Below are 27,415 nucleotides of genomic sequence, written 5' to 3'. Positions count from 1 at the left end.
GGAGATCAGCATCTGTGGATCATCGAGCTGCTCGTGGCACTTGAAACATTTCAGTGCACCCAGAGCAGACATGTGCTGAGTGTGAGTTGAAAGCCTTTCACTGCAATTAAATCCCAGTGTACATTTAGTGTAGCCTTCAGTACAGCAGCATGTATTGGTGACATTACAGAGTTAAATTAGTAACTTTCAATGGCAAGCTGTATTTTCTGAGGAACTATAGCCATCACAGGTTGTTTTTCCAGGGTTGTGTAAGTTTTATATATTTTACTTCAAGCTCATAGTGTTATCTGTGAAGATTGGTTTTATTGTTGATGTTCTTGTGCTCAAAAGCGTATGCATTTCCCTTCTTGCAATTAATAATACAGCAAAATAAACATCTCTGTTTTAATCTTCAGGGTATTATTTCTTTTAAATTGGGAGGTTGACGACAATTTTTTTCCGACCACTTAAAGCTCTGACAAAATTTATAGCTGTTCAGAAGTGTTTGGCTGCATATTTGCTTGCAGGTGACTTGTGTGAGCATCCTAGACCAGCAACGGCATGTTGAACATTTGACTTGTTCTTTCTGTCTGTATCCCCATTCTCTGTGCTTCACTGCTGCAAGGCTACAAGAAGACAATGTTTCCCGTGACTCTGCACTACATTTAAAGAAATAAAACTGAAAAATCTTGCCAACGCATGGTAACAGTCACCCATGGGCAGGTCTTCCAACTTTACAGCTTTTATAGCACCTCTCCAAAACCTGAGTGTTGCAGAGCATCCATAATATAACAGGTATTTGTATTATGTATCCATAATGCAAATTGTATCAGATCTTTGCTATGTTCCTGATACTCATTGTGAGTTGTGTTAACGTTAAATGTTTTAACATCTGACTGCAAGAAGCATGGCAGCCATTTGCAACTTGTTATTTCTGTGGCACTGTGAGAACATACTCATGTTATCTTTCAATGCAGAGGGAGATAGCATGTGCCCCTAATGTAAGTATGTTTGCAAGCTGAGAAGTTTAGTCTGCTGTTAATGTTATCACTGCTGTATCCTGAAATAGAAAACTGCAGGCAGATTGGATTGTGTTAGAGAATGGTAACCATAATAACCAATAACAATCTGCAAATGATAAGCAGCTTTAGTGTTTAAAAATAAAATTTAAATAGCATTCCAGTAGTTCCATGGGCATACTTTCAGATTTTATTTTATTATTCATTCATTTTGATCTTTTATTTTTTGAGATTTAAGATGTGACATTAATCTCAAGGAAGTGTTTAATTACTGCATCTTGAATTAGTTGACATTGGTTTTTATTACATCCTAAATTAAATCTCATAAAATAAAATGTTACTTATCAACCCTCTTTCAGATGTACACCATCTGTAAAGGAGAATTACAAACATCCTACGTGATGTGTGGTATTTTATGTAAGGAGGTGGACTTTGATTTTATGACTAGCTGTAAAGCCATTACATTCAGACAAGAAACACAAATTCTGCTGGAGATGAACGCAAAGCATCTTGATGGTTTGGAATCTGCACCATGTTCTGGGATGCTGCCCAACACTTCTGCTGATATGAAATTTAAAAACAAACAAACAAAGAAAACCCTTTTAAGTTGACCCAAAGCATGCTATTATTTGGGGGGTGCTTTAAAAAGAGAGGAAGGCGTCATTCAGAAGAAGTGAAGGAGAAGGCCCAAATTGTGCCCTGGCCCCTCCATCCCTCTCTTTCCCTCCCCCTGACATACAGGTAGGGGTGTTTAGCTGGAGTCTGGGAGACTCAAACTGAATGATTTACCTGTCATGAAATCATATGAGCTGAGCAGCATGGTGCTATGATCAAGCTGTTAACTCTTCTGGGTTAATTTGTTTTCAGTCTCCCCTGCTGAGACAGTCCTATCATTTTCATAAAATACTTTGATGTTTCTTAGAACACACAGTCTTATTTCCCAGTTGTTCTAACTGCTGGGACACTGAGGTTACCGCCATGCTGCATTCAGAGTACAAGGGCAATGAGAAGATCTGAAGAAGACCTATGCTTCAGAATATGCTGATGTTCAGAGGAAGGCCTTTAAAACCTTCCTGTAACTCCTGTAACTCTTTCAGGGCAATAACACTCCTGAGGTATAGGCAAGCCTCAGGTTATGCTGCTGGAAGTGCAGTGCCCACACTTATCCTGACCACCATGGGAGAAAATCAATGGGAGAGCTCAAATTCGGTGGAAAACCTGAAAAATTACTTACTAATCATCATGTTCCCATTTAAGTAACACTGGTAAGCAATTATTTAGTGCTGGTGTGGGATAGGATAGCTTTGATGGTAGGTAATTCAAGTGCAATAGTTCTTGCTCTTTGGTCCCACATGTGAAAGGGGACAAGTTCTTCAGGGTTTTTGCCACAGGTGAATGAAAATAGGAGCGTTGCCAAAGTTCCCTTAAAAATTAAATGCTTGCATTTACAAGAGACAATTCTTGTTGCTAGCTGTGCAAAAGACAGTTACAAGCTGTTGACATTCTTCAGTGGGATTTGAATTTGAATCTGAATTAGGTAAAAGAGAGCTGGTTGCTTTCCATTTGCGTTCCCGAAGAAAAAATAGTTGTTACTGTTGGATGCAAGTTGAAAGATTCATGTTTATCGAGGAAGGTCTGTTTAGTCTATTAACCTTGACAACCATGTCAGCAGTTTTTTCTGCTTGTTTTCCCAAAGGCACTATGTTGGAGTAGTATGATATACAGTTATTTATAGTGTAGACAATTCATAGCTCTGCTTAAAAGACATGGGTCAGAGTTTAAATACCAGAGTTAAATTCTATCCTCCTAGACAATTTCAAAAGCCATTATGCTTAACCTCTGAAGATTAAAATGGAGAGATGGAATCATTAAATATCAACATTAATCAGATACTTTTATATCTGTTTGTTATGGTTTCACAGAGAGGTTGAGGTAGGAAGGCACCTCTGGAGGTCATCTACTCCAGTCACCTGCTTGGAGTAGGTCTACCTAGAGCCAGTTGCCCAGGACAGTGTCCGGATGGCTTTTGAATATCTCCAAGCATGGAGACTCCACAACCTCCCTGGGCAACAACAACAACAAAAAATTCCTTATGTTTAAATGGAATTTCCTATATTTCAATCTATGCTAATGGCTTCTTGCCCTTTCACTGGGAACCACTGAGAAGAGTCTAGCTCTGTCATCTTTACTCCCTCCCATCAGGTGTTATACATGTCAGTAGATTTTTGTGAAAGCCACGAAATTTACAGAAACAATTAAAGCAAACAAAGTCCGCACATATTGACACACCCGCATTTGTACCTGTGTACCTCTGTTAACATATGCTTAATAGTGCTATTGTTGTCCTGGATTCTACAGATGAGCAAGGGCTACTGTAAAAATACTTGTGTACAGTAGAAAGCTAAAGAAGTTATTTCTTTTATTCTTGTGATTTACTTCTCATTTCAGACTGTAGCCTTGAATTTCATGGTAAAGCCTCCAGGTAGTTTGCTTTTCTTTAGCCTGAGGGCTGATTCTTGAGGCCCAGTCTTCATCAAGTTGGGTTTGTGTACCTGTGTAGCTCTGTCATACATCTTCAAGCACACATACTGCTGAAAAGTACCAGTAGAGGAGAGGAGCAATTCCACCCTTAGCTTTGTTTCCACCTTTTTTTATAGAGCCATTGCTGTGGTTTTGACACTTTCTGCCTTTCTCCCAGTTCTGTTGCTCTCCTAAACTTAATCTCTCACTGAAATCGCCGCCTTACAGGTTTTTCACTAGCCCCTGTTTGCTTGATCAGCCAGTTCTGCCCACGCATCCCATCTCAGCATCTCTGGCCTGCTCTTCACCATTTCCCTCTTCCCTGGTTTCCTCCTAGCTTTAGGCTAGTCAGGTAGCCAGCTGTCCCTGTGCAGGTCTTTTCAAATTCTTATGTGTTCCCTGCCTACCATGAATGTTTTTCTTGCCTAATCTTAATTTGTGTCTTCTGGCCTGGTTTATAGCATCCCCTCCCTGTAGGTCACTGCTTCCTTCCTTGTTCTGCACTCTGGTTTCCTGCCCTTCCCACCACCTCTCCAGTCCCATCGCTGCCAGATGCCTTTTTCCAACCTACTTCTCTTTCTCCCTCCCCTATTTCCACTTCTGTTCTCACTCTTTCTATGTGGATCATGAGATTCTCATCTGTACTGCCTCACTGCAAGGGTCAGCACTGGCAAGACACTCTCCGCCCTGTGCTGGCCAGTCCCATGCCGCACTGAGCCACAGGGCGAAGGAAGCACAGAGAAAACCCACTGCGCTCATTTTGCTGGGAGTGGAGCACCGGTCATCCAGAAGTGCTGTGCTAAGCTTAAATGCCCTCAACAGGAGTGGCATTTCTGCAGACTTTAACTCTTGAACATTGAAAGCTATATACAGATTTGCTTTGTGGAGCCCTAAGATAGACTTGGGTACCTGTCATGATGTTTCAATTCAAGAAAGCAATGAGCAATTCAGCTTATTTACCATCCAAGCTGCCAGACTCTGGCTGCTTGTACTGTCTGTAGTAAGAATTACTTGTGACATGTAAGTCACTTATGGTGACAGTCTGAATAATGCCCTAAGCCTCTGTTGAGTATATGTGAACTGCAGTCCTCCCTGATTTCATATTCATGCCCAAAATACAGGAACTGATGAAACTGTTTAAAAACAAATGACCATAATTTTTAATACATAGAAAGCAATATGTTTTCATTATTCTGGGTGGTAGGAGCAGTTGTGACATTCGTCCTGATTTTTTTTTCCAAATTTAATAGTGGAAGCCGTATCCAACAAGGGAGCAATCAAGTAATGGCATCCAAATTTCAGTTGCTTGTTAGAGCTGTATCAGACTAGCTAAGTAATGGGTGGTGGCACTAGCTTTGCCTAGTATTGACAGGTGTGGTTTCATGCTAAAAAAGCTGTGCAGTAAAGCTTAAGCAATTACGTTAAGACTAATAAATGTAGGTAACCACACTCGGTCCACATCAATAGTAGCCACCAACTTGAACAACTGATTATTGCATTCTACTAGAGGTGTATTTTATCTGTTACTTGCCTCCATGCAGGAATGGTGCATGTTTTGTTTACTTTCTGGGAATGCAATATTGTGATATTCCTTGTTTGAAGTGTAATTTGAATTGATACAATGTGAAGTGACCAGTTTGGCTAGCAGATTAAACTACCGCTATTTTGTAAACACGGTTGGAAGATAGTGAAGGGGAGTAAAATTAATTTATTCTAATTTATAATTTGCTCTTTCTAAGAGTATATAGCTTACTTTCAACTCTGCTTATGAATACACACAAGAACTTAAAAACTCCAGACTCATGAGTCACATCCCATATAGTCAACAGAGGACCAAAGGTCTGTTTTGACAGAGAAGGCAGATTGAGAGAAGAATATTCTACTAACTCATGCAAAGAAACTGAGGTACTCAAGATAAGATCTATTTAAAATAGGCAGGGGGCGAGGTAGGGGGAGGAACAGGGATGAGGTTTACAATGTACCTGAACTGCATCATTTGGTGTCTTTCTAAGAAAGGAGGTCTTGTCCTCTTTCCTCTGTGAAGACGAGGAAGTTGAGTAGCACAAACTGTTTTTCAATGCTAAATGTGTTCATGGTATCTTGTCATGATATGTTGTGTATATTATGTTAAAATGATCATAGATATGAACGGGCAAGCGTTTTGCCACACATTTCCTTCTTCAGACATCACATATTCCGTAATTTTTCCTACAGTTTATATATAGTTCTGATTATGGGATATAGTGATAGCTGCAATATGAATGAATTCAGAGGACTGAGCAGAGACGGGATGGCTTTCTTAGCACTGTTTTAATGTTGGGGTCATGTTACTGGATGCCAGCTGGTGGCCTCTTCCTCAGTTGTGAAGGCCAGCCTTTCCCAGAGGGCAATATTTCTGAATGTTCGGCTCACTTTATGCTGTATTCCTAAATCATCTTTAATGAGATGGATTTTCAAAGCCTCATCTTAATATTAGATGAGGAATGCTGTGGGTGAATTTGTCTCTAAAGTCTTTAGCAGTTTATGCTGCTCTTTGGCTGCTTTTACTCTTTCTTGCCTGCTCTACCTGGACTGGAAGTTGAGCTGGAGCAAGGCAGGGCCTCAGGCTCTTCCGTCATGGCGCGGTATCGTATGTTGGATCTGCTTGCAGTGCTGTGGAGGCAGCGGGTATAACTTTTCTGTTACCTAAGTGCCAGCACGTTATAAAGTTGCGCTGTGATTCACTAGCAGAGCAGCCTGGGATTAATCAGCAGAAGGAAGCAATGAAATGAGTCAAACATAGCAGTGGGCAACTATCCTGGAGTGATTTTTATTTTTTCAATAGGGATGGATAGTGAGATATCTTCAGGAGTTTCTGCAGAACTGTTGGAGCGAGGGGTAAATTTAGACGAGCTCAGGTAGTCCAGATTGCAAACCGCCTGTTCCGGAGCTCCTCCGAGTTGAACTAGCCGTGCTCGCTGACACCGAGCACTTCGCCCGACTGCAGCCTTTGCCCCCTCTGCCTCTCGGTGATGAGTGCAGCCCGGCGTCCGCTCGCCCTCCAGAAATGCCGCTCCTGCGCCCTTCCGGGGCTCTCCCGTCCCAAACCCCAGGGCACGGGGCTCCCGCTCGCTCTTCCCCGACCCTGCCTTTCCCCGCAGCCAATCAGGGCAGCGCCAGCAGCTTGTGAGGAGGAGCAGGAGCCTGAATGAGCGCGGCCCGGCCCCGCTCGCCGCTGACAGCCCGCCGCTGCGCTCCGGGGGGCCCGCTCCCGCTCCCGCTCCCGCTCCCGCTCCCGCTCCCGCTCCCGCTCCCGCGCCCGCGCCCGCTCCCGCTCCCGCGCCCGCTCCCGCTCCCGCTCCCGCGCCCGCTCCCGCTCCCGCGCCCGCTCCCGCGCCCGCTCCCGCTCCCGCGCCCGCTCCCGCTCCCGCGCCCGCTCCCGCGCCCGCTCCCGCGCCCGGCGGCGGAGTTTCGCCTCCGGAGCGGCTTCCCAGACCGTCGGCTCCCCGGTCCCTTGCAGCAAGAGGTTTTGTTTTCGTGGCTGAGCGCAAGACTTAAAGAGCAGTTTGAGCGTGGGAAACGAGCGCTTGGGACTGTGTCGCAGCTGTGAAGCCTGCCTGGCTGAAACACAGAAGTTGAAGATGTAGTTGAAGATCCTACTCTAGGCGTTTTGGACGCTCTGGACGTTTGAAGTGTGAGGCTGGGAAGGTGTAGCTATGTACCTTTTTGGCAGCGAGGATTATGAGGTGGTAAGATGTAAACTAAAGATTTTTTATTATTATTATTATTATATTTACTTTTAATGTTTCCTGTCTCTCAGAATTTATTGGGCAGTTTGAATTTCTGTCAGTGCTTATTTCTGTAGTTGAACTTCAGTACTCACCAATTCGATTGCTTTTGGAAAATGACATTTTTCTGCAAGTTTTTCAAGTAGTGAGATACAGTTTGCTAGATAAAATTAGATTTACTTTCCCTGTCATGTTTATCACATTGTGGTGATGTTGAAAATATTGAAGTACTGATTATTTTGAGGCAATTCAGGCTTTAGGTTAAGGAAAACCATGCTTCCAAATAATTCAGAATTTGTCCATACTTTGCAACATAGATGGACTACAAGTAGCCTACAGAACTGCCCTTAATTGTATGTTTGTGGGGCCGTTGCCAAATAATTTCCTTTCTACAGTTCAAAACATGTCATTGTAATGTCCATCAAAAGAGCTAGCTTGAAAAAAACCACCCAAACACACCCACATTAAGATCTGACACTGTTTACTTCAGTATTTGTGTAAAATGACATCTGAAATAAGTCAATGATGTAAGAGAAGACGAGAAGACCGCTAACAGCTCCGCGCTGCTGCGTGGCATTGGTGGCTGACATAAAAGTTTCCAATTTTGCAGCCTGAGGCTCATGTGCTACATTGTAAGCAAAAGGGATGGATTCTTCCACCCACACACCACTCGTGACCGAGTTAAGACCTGAGGAGCTTTGAGGAAAAATAACGAGACAAAAAAATGGGTATGAATTGTACTATAGGGCATCAAAATAAATATCACATGTTAAAAAGTGGCACATTCTTTGCATGTAACTGGCAATTGCAAATGTTTTGTTTTGATTATTGAAGTTGCTCTTTGAAGTATGAAAGCGCCTTTTATGGCAGTCTGGGTTCTACAACACATTTCAAGGAATTAATTTAGTTATTTTGGACTTTTTCCTTTTTTTTTTTTTTCTTTTAATTCCAAACAGATATGTTTTTGAGATGCAGGAAACGTAGAAGTTGTTGAGGAAAATAATTTAAATGCAGCTGTCTGCACATTGAACTCATTTGTGTGTGCGACTTGCACAAAGTTTTACAAACCAAGCAAGACAACTGAAAATCACTTATTTTCTCCAAAGCAGCAAACAACATTGCAGTAATTATGCTATGGGTTCATTACTTGTTTATAAAAATTGACAAGTAAAAGAAAGTTTCCAACTTTAAAGCTTTTACTGGACCGATTTCTTTTTTAATCCATTACATCTCTGTAGCTATTTGTAAAGGGTTGCAATTCGCTCGTAACAGATTTTTGCCCAGTCTCTATGTTCCGTTGTACCCTCTGTAGTTACTTACTGGTTTGTACCAAGAGTGAAGTTTTGGGTCTGAAATTTTAAAGTATCTTGGAAATAACCTAGATGACTGAAGAACGGTGTTAGGTGTTTGAACTCCCCTGTATCTCTCAATCTCTTTTCCTGATGCTGTTTCAACTTTAAAAGTATTGAAGTATTCTGTGTCACAGAAAATAGTTTAATGTTTAAGACACCTTTCCCAGGCAGGTGGGACATCTCATTCCAGTTCCTTTTCTACTACATAGTTAAGCAAAGTGGAATAGCATCAATAGAAAAAAGTAAGAAATCCACCATGAATTGTGTAGGTTTGGGGGATTTTAATTTTTTTTTTCTCTTTGATATCTCTAGAGGTCCCTGAAACTGAAATGTAATGATCTGTTCAAACAAAATGTTTCACTAAGTCCAGACCAAAATATCATTTCTGGCTTTTCTTAGCTTTTCCTTACAGCAAGATAGTTCGGGGGAAACACGGATGCACTTTTTTGGTGTTATTCTGGCAGCCAGACTTACCAAGATGTTTGCTTTACTTGGTGAGAAGTAAAATAGAATAGATGGCCTACATACAGCTTGAAGAACAGTTTTATTGTTCAGTAAAAGCTAGAATCAATGTAAAACTTTTATTTGTTCAGATCTGTAGTCCACGAAGCCATATGCTCTGCACTGTGGAAAAGGCATTTGTTTTATCTTCCCACACAAACAATTACTTGTGAGTCACTGAAGGACAAAGTGAGCGGAAAAGAGTGACAGTGAAGAATCTCAGGATTTAATTTTAAGTTCACTATTAATTTCAAACAATTTTAAATTAGTTTGAGGTATTCTAGATATGCATATAAAATTTGATTTTTATCCCAGAGAGGAGATTATTGAGAAAATGAAACATAGAATGATTAAAACATCTCTTAGAGGAATTCAATAAAACCCTCTTCAAAAACCCAAACCTTAAATGGAGTAATAAAGAAACAGAACTTTCTGTGGTCATTGTGTGCCTTTCATATGCACACATATATGTCCACATGAGCACGAACACACATTTGCAGAAATGTGAGCATCTGAAGCGATATTCTAACTCAGTTAAATTTAATAGCGAAACTCCACAAACGGGTACAACCAACTTTTGCATGTGGTGCCCTCCTTTGCTTTCTTTTTGGTTGGTCCTGTGTGTAAACAAGCTTGGATTATTAGTTTACTCTGAGTGCATAATAAGTCCAGATATCTGACAGCACTGATAATCAATTTTTATGCAAACCCTAGCTAAAAAAGGTAATATTGCTAAAGGATCAATTACCAACAGACAGTGCTGCGGATTATGACCACTTCATATAAAAAAGAAAACCTGTGTCATTTCATGGCATAGTGACAAATGCTGTATTTTTGAAATCTTTAATAAAACCATGTAGCTGTGGTCCTTCCCTGTTTGAATGAGTTTTTCCATAAATATTCTAACCTGGAGTATTGAGTACCTTTGACATTGCATTTTAGCACTTTAGGCAGATGCTTATTAACATCTTAAGAATGGTTGGAACAAACATATGGTATCTTTTGTGACCTTTTCAGGTATTTTTTTATACACCTGGAAATGTAGAGGTGTTTGAGCATAGTAAGCAATTTAATTTCATAAATAGAGGAAACTATAAAAGTCTACAGGCTAAGCAATCTCATCTGTGGCTGTAACTTGTTTGTGTAGGGATTTTCCTCTTTGCAAAACAAACTTCTGATAACAGAACAGAATTGGAATAGTTCATCAAAAACTGAGAAGAAAGTGGGAGCTGGTAAATCGTACTCTGCTTTAACCTCCCAAAGCAAAAGCATCTAAAACTTCCAACAGCCTTTTGAGCCTGCTGCACAAGTGATGAGGGAAATCTAGCTTAGCACTTGCACGTTTGGGAGGCCTGGCCGGCTCTCCTGTGCCCCCAGGCTATGCTTGGCCCAGCAGGGCATTTCCCATAACCGCAGAGCCTCTGCTCTTGCTCCCTCAGGTGGGCTTCTGGGCTGTGGACACTGGGCATCTCCAGCCACGTCCCACCACTGCCTTTCCAGCGGCCCCTGGGTGTAGGTACGGAGGCCAAGCCTGACAGCACCAACTAGTCTCTATTCAGGCACAGGACCACCTGGCGTTTCATCTCTCCTTCTTCCTGGCAGTCTTTCTCAGTAGAAACTTTGGGATCTGTTGTAGTAGGATGATCAGACATTGTGATGGTGTAGGATTAATTAGATTTTCTTTTCAGAACAACCTAATAATTGGAAAACTATTTTATAGCAGAGTAATTCGTAGGCAGGGAGTAGTTTTCTTGATAATCGGTCATTTAAGGAAAATCACTGAATTTCATTCACTCAATTGCATGCAGCTTTCACACTTTTGCAGTCAAGTAGCTGTTTTTAACTTTCTTAAGAAACTCAAAACTTGACTCTTTTGCCTTTCATAGATTTGTCTCTTTGAAGATATCCTTACAAAGAATGGAAAACCTCTTTATAATTCCAGTGAGTTGGTTGTGATGTCCAGAGCAAATGTTTTGGTTGCCTTGGAAATCCAGCATTTGTCACTTGTGTTCTCCAGGCAAAAGTTTTGAAGTTGTCTGTCTAAATCAAATCTTTGCTTCCCTGGAGTTTGCCTATGTCCTCTTGCAGGATGGATCACTTCTTATGGAATATTAAGTGTGATGTTGATAGATGCCAGTTAGGCTTATAGCTCCTTGCAGGGAAGCATTATCTTCTAAAAAGTATGAAAATCTGTCTGCTAGATTTCTAAAGGAGTGGAAGATCTTGAAGCAGCCAAATGACAGGTTTGAGAAGGGTTACTTTTTGAGTGCTATTCCTGAATCAGTCAGACCCTGATTCCATTTGCAGCAGGCAGACTGCTGATAGGGCTAATTTCACTGTGAGAAGGGAAAACCCCACCTATTTTAGAAACATGTTATTGAAGTCCTAGAAGTCAGTGGTGAGAACACATTGTTGTGTTTTCAGTGTTTATTCTGAGTCATCACTACTTACCTTATTTCATAAACCGAGCAAAGGGAGAAAAGATAATACGTGTGTCCTTTAAGATTGGAGAGAGTCACATGTAACTGTTTAGCAACAGTATTTTTTATCATACTGTGGACTAACACAGGAACATATCTAAAAATCGTAAGTCAGGACTGCTTCTTTGGGAACCTACTCACTTGAATTGCAAGTTTCTTATTGCAAGCACAGTTATGCAGATTTCCTGTGGCAGAACACTGTAAAATATTAACCCTGAGATTTTGGAATTACTTTTTATTGTTCATTCTAGTTCAACCTAAGGCAGCAAAATCTAATGCTATGTTCAGACGTCTTATTCATCAACTTATTTGTGTGGCATATGTGAGTGTAACTTGAAGTAAAGGCTTGAAAGGTAGGAAAATTAAATTCAGCCTCTGAGGTGTTATTCAGAGTCATGAGTCCATCCTTGGTCAAATCACCTGACATTTTGATTCTTTGCCTTTAAATTTTAGGTGATACTTGGTTCTTTTCTGGTAACAATAAAGGTTTAACTTTTTAAAGCTGTGAAGTTGCTTTAAAAATACCTGCTTTACATGTAACAAATGCTGGCATTTGATTAATTTTCAACTGCAAATATTGTACACATGTACTAGGAATGGAGTTATTCATGCCTAAAACAGGGTGTTCAGTGAGAAGGGCTCTATGTGAAGGACAGACGTGCTCACATCCAGAGCTGGATGTGGGTTTGTGAACAGTCACTCTTAGCAGCCTTTATCCATGAATTCTCTGCAGCAGCCAAAGTGTAGAAGCGATACAGTTTTTCTTTCCTAAACTGGAAAAAGGAGGGTCATGCTGTATGGCATCATTCCCCATGACTAGCTCAGAAATGTCTCAGCTGGGTTTTAAGCATTGCATATGAGTTTTGGGATTCCCCCAAGGGAAGTCTGGGAGAGCCGCTGGCTTGGATCATGTAGTAGAATGGCTCCAGAAGTAGTTTCAGTTTAGGATAGGGAAACACTAGAGAGAAAAGCCTTAATAAACCCATGTAGAGAGAAGTATTGGTCATTTCCAAGTTACTCCCAAGTTACTTGGTGTGTTTTCCAGTTACTGATTTGCGCAATTATAGTGACCATACTTTTTTCCCCCAGAGAAGAGCAGGTGTTTACTCCCTGTAGTGTATGCAAAGTAGATTCTTTAATAAAGATATTACTGTTTCACCTTCATAAAGCTTTTTTTTCCTTGTCTCTTTTCTTTAATCTGAATTTCACTGACCAAGGATGGAGCCTTTTTCATCACTGAAGGGATTTATACTGTGTCTGGCCTTCCCCCCTACCTCTGTCCCCATGATCCAACACACAAACAGGCAAGAAAAAGGTGGGGAGCTCCATGGAGGCCATAGGTGGAGGCACTGAGCTGTAAGTCCTGTTACTTACATGAGCATATGATCAGCTTTCCCTCACACAGAGTGCAACAGACCTGTTTTATAACATAGTGTCCTGGGGTATGTGAAGCTCTTGGAGATTAAAGACAGTGTTCCCCCATCAGGAATTATCTTTTAGAAATAGATATTTCCAACAGCAAATATGACGCAAGGAAACAGACTATGATTAACCTGGATCCTTTCATACTGGTTTAGTGCTGAGCGGTATCTGAAGGCAATGGAAGAGGGGAATGAGCATACCTCTTACCATGGAAGTGGGTCACGGTTAGCGTGCCATGTTTGAGAAGCAGGTTTGTACCTGGGGCACGCACGGGAGGGAGCCCTGTCAACTCAGCAAAGGTCAAATGGTTTCTAGCATTTGGATACCAACAACACTGACCAGCTCCAGGTGATGAAACAGCAAGGGAGAAGTTTACTTCTCTTTACGGAGTAAAGGGAAGGCATGTTGTTGCATTAATAGGTGAATAAATTTGGCAGAAAATAAACCCCCTTGCAATCCAGCTGGTCCTAGATGTCAGAGGGGCTGGGGACGGCTGGGCTTAGGTTCTGAGTGATACCCAATTCAGCACTGTTAGTCCGCAAGGGATTCACTAACAGGACAATCAGTATTACTCTAGTCGTGTCCAATAACGCTTCATGGCCAGATTCACTAATAGTGCAGTTTATTGAAGCAACAGAAATACATGTTGTTATTGGATTGCCAGTGATAAATACACTGTCTGCAAAACACATGCAAGTATAATGCAATAAAACACAAAACACAAGATAACAAGCTTGTTCTCCAAATTTCCTGGGGGATCACTTGGTATAACCAAGTGTTCGAGTCTTACCCAATAGGCATCCCTATGGGGGAGAAGAGAGGTTCAGCCCATCAACTGATCCCAGTAGTCCGTGATGGTATCTTACCTAACGTCCCTCTCTCTCAGGGTCATTGCTATACTATTTTATGTTTCAGGTGCAGCTTCAGTGATGCTAGTCGTACATACTTTTGTTATGTATTGGTGTAGAAATTCCTCACTTTGATTTAAAGGTATAGACTAAGAGAAATTCAGAGCGCATGAGGGGTGATCGTACCTTGGAGGCAGGTAACTTTGGCATAGAGGTGTGTATTTTAGTATTATAATTAGGTTATAATGAGCAACGTCATCCACAGGGCATGATGTCTGGGCGTGGTTCCTTGGGCCCATCCAGCCCCCATATCTGCAGTGATTTATGGACAGGTTTGGCCATGAAGCCTTCGCTTTATTCCCTCCTCCAGTTATCTCCCTTAGATTAGGACACTGAGCTTCCTCAGTGTTCCCAACATTGAAGAGTGCAGGTGGTGTTGCTTAGGGGACAATCACTGAACCAATTTCCATCATGCCAACCTCATTCCACTCTGGAAGTTAACTTTTATGAAATGTGGATATAACTTTAGCCTCAATAATTTCAACCTCAATAATCTCACCCCCAGTAATCATTCCACAAATGTGGAATGTGGAAATTAGCCTGGGTTGGCTGGACCTGTGCGGTTCACGTCACAAGAGTGGAGACAAAATAACTAAACCAAAATATTTACAAATGGCGCTCACAGATGGTGTGGGCGAGCAGCCTTGTGAACACTTTGCACAGAATCACCAAGGTAGCTCTGTACCTAGGTGTACCTGTGTACCTAATGTAGCCATAACAGGTATCACCAGGAGGGGCAGTAATCTGGCTATGGCAGCACAGAGCTAACGACAAGCTAATTCATTATGCCTCTCTGATGTACATAGCTGCAACATACTTAATTAGTTTGGATTCCTCTGCACACATGTGTGTGCATATGTTTCCAGGCTTTTGGGATTTATTTACAACTTGCTCCCTGCTATGCCACATGTATTCACATATCTTCTTTTATTAGATATCAGGAGAGCTGTGTAGCTAGAGAAGTCTTGTGGGTAAAAGACACTAATGGGATGCCTGTTTTAAGTAATGAATTTATAACTCTCAGGGTGGAGCCCTACACGGGAAAGTTGTACGTGTTTAGAAGAAGGTAGCTTGAATGTCTCTAGTTAAAGAAATGGGACTTGTATATGCTGTGGATGAATATGGTATAAGAAAATTCCAGATCTTGCAGGGGCCTCAATGTAGTGCCTCTAACAATAGAGTTATTTTAAAGTCTGTTTTACAGTTCGGTATTTGTGACATGCATTTTGATGTCTACGTTGTTTAGTCTGTGAATGGATGTAAATTAGCAGAAGGGGTACACATGCAAGATGTTTTCTGTGAAAAATTGAAATCGTGACTCCCCTGCAGCACATATGGAAAGCTAAAGTCAAAAAGGCATGTTCGTGCTGTCTGCCATACGTGCCTGTCTGCCTGGTGCGGCAGACTGCCTGGTTTAGATGCTCTATCCTGGGTAGCATAGCTACTTTTCTCCCATCAACAGTATATGAGGTGGTGTCTGGCAGTCTAGGTAGCTCATTGCTCTCTTGACCTTTCAACACTATAGTAGTTACAACAGCTCAGTTAAGCACTCCTCTCGGGCAGGCTGGATATAGTCCAATGTCATTTTGATAGGAACCTTCCGCACAGGGGAATCAAGGGCCAAAAATCCTGTTTCAGATTATCTGATCTGAAACTTCTTTGACAACCGCTTCAAGGCACAATTCCTTTTTTCTTTTTTTTTCTCCCTCCTCTTCTTTTACAGTTGAGATTGCGTGTTTATGTCTGTGTGGGGCTACGTTTTTGTTTTCCAGTTGGTTGTAATAAGTAGGTCTGATGACCCAGTTTAGAAACAGCTATTCAGACTAAACCGATTTTTTATTTTTATTCAATATTGGCTGTCAGGAACTCTATCACAGAAAAAAAATATATATCCTTCAACCTCTGTACCAAAGCCATGGGCATCTGTCTTCATGAAGACATGTCTTCTCTAAATTATAAACAAGCTCTGGGCTGACTAAATGAAGTGCTGCTTGTTTACTTGTACTACATGTTACTTTCCAGATAACAACTTTAGCTGATAAATAAGAATTACCAAATGCTGGGAATAGTTAGCTCTTCTTCAATTTGAGTCATTCTTTTTTCAGCAAATCTTGTATTTACATAGAAACAGGTAATGATAACCATGACAATCGTTTGTTATTTTATGTATCTCTGATCAGATTAATGTCTTAAGATTTCTGCAGAGAGAAAATTTAGCAAAACTTGGGTGTTAGGATTGCTGTAACTACAAGACTATAGGAGACAGCAATTTTAAAAGCTTTTCTCTGAGAAATGAACGAATGAAATCCCTGAGAAGTTCTCCTGTGCACATTTCATTGTACGTTGTCATTTACAACAGAATGTGAATCGATATATTCTAATTTAGCAATGCATAGGACTTTTTGGCATTTAAAATGCTAGAATAACATCCTGTAAGTTATGAGGTACAATATAGTTTGAGTGTTCTGTTAAATCTTAGAAACGAGTTAAATGGAGTTAACAAGCATTGGTTTCAGTATGATTTTGAGTTTTTTTAAGGCAGTTTCTGTGTTTTTTTTCCAAATATGTTGGCAAATTTTCCTATTAAAAAGGAATTTTTTAAATCAAATTATTTGTTTATTGGTGCAAAAATCCAAAATGGGACTGCTTCCTACCCAATTGAGCTCTTAAGTCTAAGGGCAGGTAGACCATTACAGGAATTTTAAGCAGAGGTAACAATAGTAGGTCAGTTTGTAGGAGCAAGGCTGATACATTCATAGCTTAATTAGAAAACCTTAATATAAGAATATAATTGTATTGCAAGACTATTCCTTTAAGGAGCAAGTCAATATGATAGGAAGAAAGTCTCTGTGTCTTTTTATAAAGTGTATTTGCCTGAAAGTAAATGAGAAACTTAATTTTTCTTCACTGGAAGTAATTAGGTTTTTTTCATGTGCAGAAATGGCTTTACTAAAACTGACTTTGTGCTGAACTTGATACAGTTATATTTGTCTGCTTGTGGAAGCAGCTCAGCAGGCTAATTTTTGAGGCTAAATGTCATATAAGTACTTACTTTATTATCTTAAAATGATAGATTACTCTTAGAATTTCCTTACATTTTTCTTGTGTAGGAGATTAACAAGTAAAATTCTATATAAAGTTGGAAAATTTCCATCCATGGAGATTTTCAAAACTCAACTACACAAGGCCCTCAGTGAGCTAGTCTGGCTTTGAATCTGGCACTGCATTGAACAGGAGGTTGGACTAGGTGTCCTGTCCTCTAGATGCCCTCTCCCCAACCTACTTTTTTAATGTGAATCTATTCAGAGAATACAGGCTAGATAGAAATGTTATTGGCACCAAAGCAGAATCTCCCATGTTTTATGTTACGAGTCAATACTCATTCTTAGAAGTCTTTGTCTTGTCCAGCAATTGCCCATGACTTGTTTCCCATTGCTGAAGGATGCACTGTATAAAATTCTGAAATTTTAGGCCTCTAATCTGTAATTCACTGTGATTATTTTGCCTTCATCTGCATTCCATATAAATATGGTGATATAGCTATAAAAAGAGATCTGTAGGACAGGGGCATTAGACAGTTGCTCAAATAAGGTAAATTTATCACATGTATCATATAGTGGTTTACCCCATGTATTGAAGAAAGCTGTGTTCTGTTTTCCTCAATTATCCTGTGGTCTTTCTAAGATGGAATTATTTGTATTGTTTGTTGTAATTCTGTTATTTCTTATAGGGACATACTGGCAAGAACATGGGTGGCCTTCAGGGATGCTTAAGCAAAATCATAAGGCTCATTATAAAAGACTCTAGTACCATATGTGAAATTTTGCTTTCGCTGATTGACGTTTCACTGTAACTTAACAGCCAGAAAATGCCTTTTTGTTTTTTTTTTTTTTTCCTAGTAATCACCACATACACCTATTTGCTGATAACAGCTAATATCTGTTCGGCCTTCTGAATATACAAGTTTTCCCATGCATGCATGAGTGATGAATGTTATCCCCCTTGCCCCCCATTAATAAAAATAGATTTGTAAGGAAAAGTGAATAATTCTGTTCAGCCGTATCTTGTTAGTACAAAATAACGTTCTGATCAATTTGGATCCGGAGGTCTGATGGAATTTGCAGGCAAGAATGTCTGGGAAACGGTCTGGGTTGGACTGTCCTTAGTGTGTTGAGGGAAAAATAAAATCCAGCAGATACCATTTCATCTAACTGTTATTACCTTGTCAGCACAGGAATAAAATTTGAGATCTTTCTCTAATCAAATGCCTCCCAGTAAAAAGCATACTTAAAAAAAAAAAAAAAACAAACAACAAAAAAAACCCAACAAAGCCCAAACACCACAAGTTGTGCTGTTTTGCTTAGGGCTATTTTAAATAAACCTGGACATCTGTGTCTGTAAGTGTGGTGGGAGAGATTAGTTCTGCCAGTTACACAACGTGTTTTGTGGATCAGCTTGTCTTGTGACAATTGACAGTGTTGTCCCTGCACTTCTCTGGTAGATTTTATGACGTGAATGAAATGCTATTCAATTTAAATAAGGTCTATTTTAGCATAATCAAAGAGGGAACAAGAAGAAACTGCTATTGCGAACATAGGCTATGATGATTTTGAAAATGAACAGGACTTAAAAAGACTGATGTCTTTTCAAATCGTAAAAAAGATCCATGCCTGCAGACAACTAACAGAACACAAGAGGTTATAAAAGAGCACATTTGTTTTACTGTGCCAGCTTCAGCAACAAACATTTCCTTTTCTTCTGCATGGGGAACCAAACAATAAGCCATCATTCTTGTAAACTCAAAAACTTTGAACAGGAAGGGAGATGCTAACTGTATAAATTACTACTGCTTATAGATATAACAATTATTCCAGAAGGAATGATGGAGGGAGAGCAGTGCAAATCTAGAGTGAAATTCTGTTTTGCTTAAATAAAAGTTTACAATACTTTGTAATTGTTTCAGCCTAATTGAAATCAGTTAAGGATAAATGTAAAATAAAATATATAATAATTAAGATACTAAATCCTTTTTTTTTCCCAAAATGGAAATGAACTGGAATACTGTTGAAAGCCAGTAGGAATCAGACTTCTTGAAGCATGAAAAGACTGTCTTGCATTTAATATTGACTCCTAACTTTAACCTGGCCAGGGAAGCTGGCATTATGTCTCTGGAGAATCTTCCAGAGGATTTGAATACAAGTGTATTTGAATTGTGATATAGCAGCATGTATACAATCTTCATGTCTACTGAGTGACAGTAGACCTGGTGTGACCAGTAATAGGTGTGACCTGGAAAAGATGACACATCTTGTGTTTCCTTATCATTTTGTAATTCTTATCTGTCCATGAATACTTTGGGGACTGACTTCATGCAGAGCAGGGTGAACACAGAGAGACTGTTGAATGCTTGTAAGCAGAAAAACTAGTTCTGGAATTAGCTTTCTGCTTATATGCTTCAATTTTGAAGCCTAGAACCATGGGATATATATTGGCTCTAATGGAAAACTGCATACAGTACAGCTGTGGAATTGGTTACATGTTATAAAAATGTATATTGTTTAAAAAAAAAGGCAGATATTAGCTTACTAACTCTCCTTTTAGTGGCAGGCATATAAGCACAAATAATGAGGTAATTTTTTTTGTTTGACAGTATTTTTATACAATGTATTTCACCCTAGGAAAAAATCTCTTTCTGCTTTTGTGATCTTCTCTGCTGCTAAACTTTAGAGTGGAAAGAACTAGTAAAAGTTTAGAAATGCTTGTTGGCCTGTCACCCATCTCCTACATTCTTGAAATCCTCCCCTCATTTTTCTCCTCTCAAAGCCTTGACCTTCTTTGCTGCTTTGTCATAGGTGCTCCTCCTCTGTGTGGTATGGATGGTGCCCATCATCCACCCACCTACTTTCTGCTGGCTCCTTGTTCTCTTTCTCCCTCTTTAACTTTAGAAGTCTCATCCAAATAATAATTGCATTATTAATTAGAACAGCAGAGCAGCAATCTCAGTGACCTCTCTGTAATATTCCTGACCCCTCAGCACAAGTCCAGTGGTGATACCAGCAGTGATAAGTTTGGACAGTAATTTCTTAAGCTGAAATTTATTCCCTCGTGAACTGGAGGAAATACGACTTTTAATTGAGCGTAACCACATGAGTTTAAAGAGAGAATTAATTCCATTTCCAAACAATGGAACAGAGAGGAAAAAGCAGGCTTTAGCCAGTGCAGTTCCTGAAGAAAAGAAATTGCCAGGGACAACATGGGTCATTTGTATTTGTTTGGCACAACATGTTTTGAGTCTTCAAAGCGAGCAGAACTGGAGTTTCCGTTCTTGTCTCTTTCATCGCTGCAGGTGCTGGAGACTCTTTTGTGACCAGACACTTGCTAGGGATATGTTGGAAGGAATCTCTTTATCTGAGGGATTTTACAAAGTTGATTGATCCTGGTAGCATATTAATAATGTTGCTTTACATCAATGTGAGGCATTGCTTGTCTTAAAATTTTTGAATGAGTTGACTATCATACAGCACATCCATAAATATAAGTTTGTTCAAGGTGTATCTTGTCTCTTTTTTGAGGAGAATTCCGTTATATTTCCAAAGTCACAGATTGTTTTGAAATCTGAACTCCCAAGTCCTATATGAACAGGAGCACAGGCGCTATATCCAGGGAGGTGATCACCCCCACTCTGCACAGCACTTGCTAGAACATACCTGCTTTACTGTGACTGGTTTTGGTGTCCCAACAGAAGAAAGAGGTGGATGAATCAGAGAGGGCTCAGTGAAGGGCCCCCAGGATGGTTGGGCCTGGATCACTTGGCCTGCAGAGACAGGCTGAGGGACCAGGGCTTTTTCAGCCTGGAGATGAGATGGCTTCGAGGGGAATCCAAAGACCCCCAGCATCTACAGGGAGGTTATCAAAAGCACAGAGCCAGGCTCTTCAGAGGTGCATGGTGGGAGGGCAGGAGACAAACACTGGAAACCGAAAGAATAGATGTTCAGACAGGATATAAGAAAATACAACTTCACCATGAGGATAATTTGTCAATGGGAGGGGTTGTGCAGTCTCTGTCCTTGCAGGTTTTCAAGGCCTTGCAGGTTTCCTGAACAAGCTGGTCTGGTCTCACAGCTTGAGCAGGAGGTTGGACTAGAGACCTCCTGAGCCCCCTTTCTGCCCGTGTTCCTGAGAACAAGATGTAGTGAGTCATCATAGCTCTGATCAGGAGAGAGCTCATGCAGGTATTGTAGTCCTCAGGCATTTTTTTTTAAGATTTTGGATTTATTAGCAAATCAAGCATGTATTTTGTGTTGATATTCAGTATTGCAGCAATAGATGAAAAAGCAACCAGTGGTCCAAGATTTGCTGCATCCTCTAGAGGAGGTAATGGCTTAGCAAGGGATATGATGTAATGTGCTCTCCTGACCCAGACAAAGTCTGTTCTGAATCAGAAAGCAGTCTGTTCCTGATGTTTCCTTTATGTCTGAAAAACAGAAAATGTTTGGTCTTCTAGGTACCAATAATTTTAAAAACCTGAATTCCCTTATTTTCCTGGAAAGTGGCTGTTGTACTTTACGAAGATTTGAATATTCCAGAATACAAAAAATATTCCAACATTTAATTAGGAAAGATCACAAGACTATGTGCGGCTTTTATGATTTCCTTTAATTTTTCTATTGCCATTCATTTATATTTTATTTTCCTTCAGGGTAGCATCTAATCATTGTTTCCGTCTTCAGTAGCAGGCACATTTCTGTTTCAAGGTCACCTAAAACATATACTCCTCTTTTAACTCTCCCATCTTTATTTAAAAAATCATATCTTAGTGCTAATATAAATCCATAGTATAAGATCTGTTTTAGCTGTAATGAAAATATACTAAGATTTATATGTTATTAGAGTTGATATACTATCAGATGGTTTCCTACAACCTTTCACTGAGTGTTGTATATACTCTTCACAGTCTTGTGTTCGCTTGCCGGTGAAGAACAGAGGCAGTATCGTACAGAGACTTCAGTCTCACTTCTTAGTAATGAGGTGGGGATAGTGCTCTAAAAGTGCAGTAGGAAGGACTCATGAGTCAGAACCACAAACTCTGTCTTGCTCTCCCTCTTGCAGAAGGCAGTTGGTGGAGCTGTACAAGCAGTAACAGCCACATCGATTGGGATGGGAGAATCAGGCATGCAGCGCTTGCTTTAGCTTCTCGCCCTTTGTCGTGCACTGTATACCCTCACCCGCTCTGTGTGGATATGTCAAATCTAAAAAAGCCAATGGATGTGAACATCATCCAGTCTATACATTAACTGGTATATTTTAGGTGTAGAACAAAAACTGTGAAGATATAATATGCTGGAGAGGGAGAATTTTCCAAGATTATTATTTTGATATGTGATAGACACAAGGCCTTTCCAGAGACTTTTCCGTCAATGAGAAACAATTATGCACTGTTGTAGTCTTGAAGTCAGATGAGAATAATTGTAATATCTAAATGGTATAAGGAATATCATCCTCTTGGGAAAATTGCAAGTAGTTTGCTTTGGTTTATGCTAGACCTGGAGGATAGGTAATGGGTATAAAGAAAGAGTTCTGGTATTTTTTCAGGCAGTGTACATGAGGGTGAAAACTGGAACAAAGGAATAATGCCTGAAACCACAAGGACTCATGTGGCTTCTGACACACTTGGAAATTGAGCTTACATTTAGCCCACTGACAAGGATATGTATATTTTATGTAGCATTTTTATCCTCAAGTAAACGGTGCCATGCAGTGTGAAAGCTGCTCACTTGGTGTTTCTGGCAGTATCAGAGAGAGCAAGGCTGCAGATGCTTAAAGGATGATCACTCCCGCCAGATATACCTGGGTTGAGTCACCAACGAGCCAGTTTCACGAGCTCGAGCTTTCAGTGAGCCTGGGTTAAGGAAAATTAATTAATTCCTTCGTCTTCACTCTGTGTAATTTAACAAAGATGTTGATAAGAAAACCTCTCCTAATATAAGCAGTGAGCAAATTGCAGTGTTTTATGTCATGACAGTCATTGATTGTTGTTAGCAAAAGATCATGACTAGAAAAATCAAGATTTCAGTAGTAGATGATGGGCTGGAAAATAAACTTATCATAGGTTGAAAAATATTGTAGACCACTAGTCTATGACAGCAGTTTCTTCAGAGTTCATGCTTGCCAAACTAACTTATGAAGATATATGGAAAATATAATTATTTAAACAGATTAATACTATATTTACAGTATAGAAATTAAGGCTAGCAAGCAAAAAATATTTTTATAAAGCAGCTGTTACATTTGAAATCATAAACTATGGAAGTCTTCACTGTATATACTTAACCTCAACATTTTGAACAAGTTAATAAACAAACAAGCAAACAAACCCCCAAACCTTCCATTTGTTATCTGGTGTAGATTAAAAGTGCTACATTTGAAAACCAAGTAGGGATTGTATATATAGAGGTAATTGTATAAAATGCAAAGAAAATATTTTTTCCCTTCAAAATTCTCCATTGCTAACAGAATTTCATGCTAAATTTTCAAGGAAGTTATTTTTAAGTATGCAGAAAATCTTAATGACTTGAACCAAAATCCCAGATAAAAATATACTGAAGATCTGGAACAGAGAATCTAAATTGGCACTTTTAACTGAGCTGAGACAAACTGAGATGATGGTTGCCATGCTTTTCTTTACATTCTTTCCTTTTCTAGTTGTCTTTCTGTTTCCTCTTGTCATCCCAGATGTATTTTCCATTTTTCCTCTTTCGAATTAAGGCCTTGTTATTTTGTGGCTGACCCAATCTTTGTCTTTCTCTCTGTGCTCTTGTATCACAGAATGTCCTGAGTTGGAAGGGACCCACAAGGATCATCAAGTCCAACTCCTGTCCCTGCATAGGACAGCCCCAAAATTCACACTATGTGTCTGAGGCGTATCATCAAAACATAGCATTTTATATTTTAAATCCTTTTTTTTCTGACTTGGCTTTCTGCAGTTTAAAATCCTTCCTTTGTGATATATGCAGTTGATTGATTAATATAGTAAAAAATGACTGTATTCATTTTCCCTGAAAGCCTGCAGTTTTTTACCCACTTCTGTCTCATTAAACAACACCACATTTCAGCTTGTTACTAATAATCCTGGTTTACCTTTGCTTAAGGGCTTAGACGTATAATCAAGTTTAAAAGTTATCATGAGTCAACAAAGTTCTGTTAATATCCATGTGTGTTCTTACAGTCTGAGGCAAAAGTGAGATGATTCAAGTTCATGCCTCTTGCAATCATTTCCTTGGTGTATTTTTCTTCCTTTGACACCTGTCTCTGAGCTGTTCCACTGGCAACATCTTAGCTCTGTCATTGCTCTGACTTTTCCTTACAGCTCAAATCATCAATAATTTAATCCTATCCTCTAGATCCAATTAATTGTTTTGAAAGTCAAATCCCATTTTTAATTCAGTTTTGGTTTCGGGTGTTTTTTTGTTTTTAAGGTTCTCAATTATGTGATTATATTGTTGATAAAGCATATTTTGATATAAGGAGGCCTCCTTATATTCCTATCATTGCCCTCTTCCTCAAAAGCACTTTCTCTTGTTTCATAAGTGGGAGAATCTCTCTGTCAGAATATACAGAGCTACCAGATTATCCTCCTTCAGAGGCTTTCACAGAACTAATCTCTGCCATAATACATATAGAAAACTTACTTAAACAACAACCCACCATGGTTATGCAAGGGATGAGTCATAATGCTGGGATCGAATATTTAAAAACGCTTTATTTTCTGTTGCACTGCTACCTTGATCCCTTTCTTATTCCTTTTTTTTTTTTTTTTTTGTGCTAATATTCTCTCATCTATTAGACTGCAAGTTTTTTAAGCAAGGTTTGTCATTCACTTTGTGACTGTACAGTGCTTAGTATGATAGGGTCACAAGTACTTTTCCCCTCTTTGATGATTTTTGCAAAAAATGGTAAACCATAACACATCAGGGCATCCCACAGATTTGGGGAAGGTTTAGCACTGACTGAGGGGTCTGTCTGCTAACTAGGCTGAGCTCTGCAGCTGCCCTTTTGGAAACAGTTTGCGTATTGGCAGCCAAAGTTTTTCAAGGAGTCAGAGTGAAAAGACCTCAAATACCTCTAAAAATACTTACTGATACTCCTTTTCCTCAGCAAAACAGCAGGAAAGCGAACATTTAGGCTGATATCATGAAAATGAGTGGAAATGGTGGTGGTGGGGGCGGTGTTGGTGCGGGGGGTTCTTTTGTTGCTTTCTTTTTCACTGACAAAATACCTGGTACAACTGTTTACCTGGTTCATGACTGCCAAAATTTAGGCTTCTGCAAACCTTAAGGTTATTTTTAAAAAATCTGCTTTTATCCAGCTGTCGATTGGATTAGCACCTTGGAAACCTGTTAATGTCAAGCTGGGTGCTGCGATCAAGCTTGCCAAAGTCATGTTAAGGGTAAAGAGAAGACTGGTTTCCTAGATAATCTCATTTTTAAGCACATTGCCACCCTAAAGCTCCCAAGATGTTCTAAAATTTTGCTCCTCCTGTTATTTGAATGTCCCCCATGGCTGTAGGTTCCGTAGCAATGCCCACTTACCTCTAAACAACAGCAACAAGATTCTAATCAACATTGGTTTTGTCTTTTAAATGCAAACATAGCAGAGGATGTAAGTGACTACTGTAGGAGCTGGTAGCCCTCTGTGTATAGTAATTGTGGGAGAGCACAGTTTTACAGCATTTAAACACAAATGTATGTGTGTAGGGGGCGAATGGCCAAGCACTGCAGGGCCCATGCTGAGGACAGAAGGACATCAGGAGCAGGCTTGGCATTTGCCAGGCTGTGAAGCGTCCATGCCCCTTACACAAGGAGTCAACAATTCCTCCTTGATATCCCGTTAATGAATACATGACCTCTTTAATTCTTTTCTGTGTAAAAACACATCTCTTCAGTTTGTCATAAGCGCCAAATATACATGCCAAAGAATTAATTTGGTCTGCCATAAAAATTCTATCCTTAAATAATTAATTTTAATATCACTATAACACTGTATAGCATTCTTAGAGCAGCATTTTGTGCTTTCTTCAACACCATTCTAAATAATGACATTGCTTCGACATCTAGAGAAAACTTCATAGATAAGAAATTTTCACATTTACCAGTTGTGGCCACTCTGCCAAACTGAGGGCCCTACTGATGCTGCATTTGTAGGAATGCTTCCGATTTTCTAATTGTGTGGCCCATACATTTCATTTTGGTCAGTTAGTTAGGAAACAAGTCAATCTGTATTCCCTCTTGGCAAATTGTAATTAAAATTTGCCAATGTCAGCAGTTTCACTTCATGCTAAAATTTAACATTTTGTATTTTGCCTTTGTTCTGAATCGGGTTTAAAGATTTTAAGTGCAATGAAAATTTAATGGAAATAACCTGTCAATATTTTTTTTTATCACCTTATTTCCTCGCACTCAGGAAGTAGTAGTACATCACAAGGACATAATATACCATGTCAAATCATGTCCTAATGGGACAAGTGATGTCATTCTGACTATTTCAACAAGATTAGAAGATAAACCATTAGCAATATCTGTGCATAAATTCTGAATAACAAAATGAATTGTTCCTGTTATTGGCACAGTGAGGCATGAACTTTCCATATTCAAAGTATAAATTGAATTAAAACATGATGATATTTCTCCTTTTGGATTTCAAATTCTCTTCAGCATTAAATGAATGAAGAGATGAAAAATATATCCAGAAGAACCCAGTATTATAAACGAAGAGTTTATATGTATATATATATATGTATGTATATGCAGTCACATTTATTCCTTTATTTGTTATAAAATCTTGTTGTATGTTTACTTACTGCTTCATGCCTTCATTTAATAAATAATGATGTAATAAGTCTCTACCTGAAGGAACTTGTTTGATATTTTTAAGAGAATTCACTGAGAATTTTCAGGAATTTGGAGAGTTATCTGTCCTAATGCTATCAAATTAATAAGTGAATTACCCAGTTAAAAAGAAACGCATGGTACTCAGAGGATCACTTATTTTTTTGAGGAAGACATAATACAAAGGCCATGACTGAATTTGTAAGTGTAACAATAGCTATATTAACCCAGTGAGAATTTGTTACAGTAACAGACCAAACACATCAACAGATTTTACACTTGTGAATGTAACACTGCAGTCAAAATCTATACTTAAGCTCCCACTGTACTGACCAAAGTCAAGCATGGGTACAGAAAACTTATAAGAAAAATAAGAGATCTAGAGGCACCACCTAATTTAACTAAGGAGTTTCTATCTGCAAGTAATGGAAAATAACAAAACCCCTCATATTTACAGAGCAGTGTTTCTTACTTGAAGCACCCGGTCTCTTGAAGATGAGACACTTCTAATACTATGGAAGATATGTATGGTCTCGAAGAAGGAGCTCAAATATGATCACATATGATGACTAGCCGTGTGAAA

General features: G+C 39.5%; 1 protein-coding gene across 5 annotated transcripts in view; it reads left to right on the top strand.

Annotated features, from left to right (window-relative positions):
* CACNB2 (calcium voltage-gated channel auxiliary subunit beta 2) overlaps positions 1 to 27,415 on the top strand; it is a 254,364-nt gene that overhangs the window by 135,714 nt on the left and 91,235 nt on the right. Inside the window, exon 1 of one of the 5 annotated variants that reach the window (XM_075082699.1) lies at positions 7,115 to 7,246. The exons of 3 other annotated variants lie outside the window; for them this stretch is intronic. In XM_075082699.1, the coding sequence (XP_074938800.1) occupies positions 7,214 to 7,246 (33 nt within the window). In that variant the 5' untranslated portion in view covers positions 7,115 to 7,213. Of the gene's footprint in view, positions 1 to 7,114; positions 7,247 to 27,415 lie in introns of those variants that run through there. One more of the 5 variants, XM_075082700.1, reaches the window with a different exon arrangement.

The sequence above is a fragment of the Phalacrocorax aristotelis genome, chromosome 2, assembly GCF_949628215.1.
Source record: "Phalacrocorax aristotelis chromosome 2, bGulAri2.1, whole genome shotgun sequence".
NCBI lineage: Eukaryota > Metazoa > Chordata > Aves > Suliformes > Phalacrocoracidae > Phalacrocorax > Phalacrocorax aristotelis.
The sequence above is the reverse complement of the archived record's forward strand: the minus strand, read 5'-3'. Positions and strand labels throughout refer to the sequence as shown.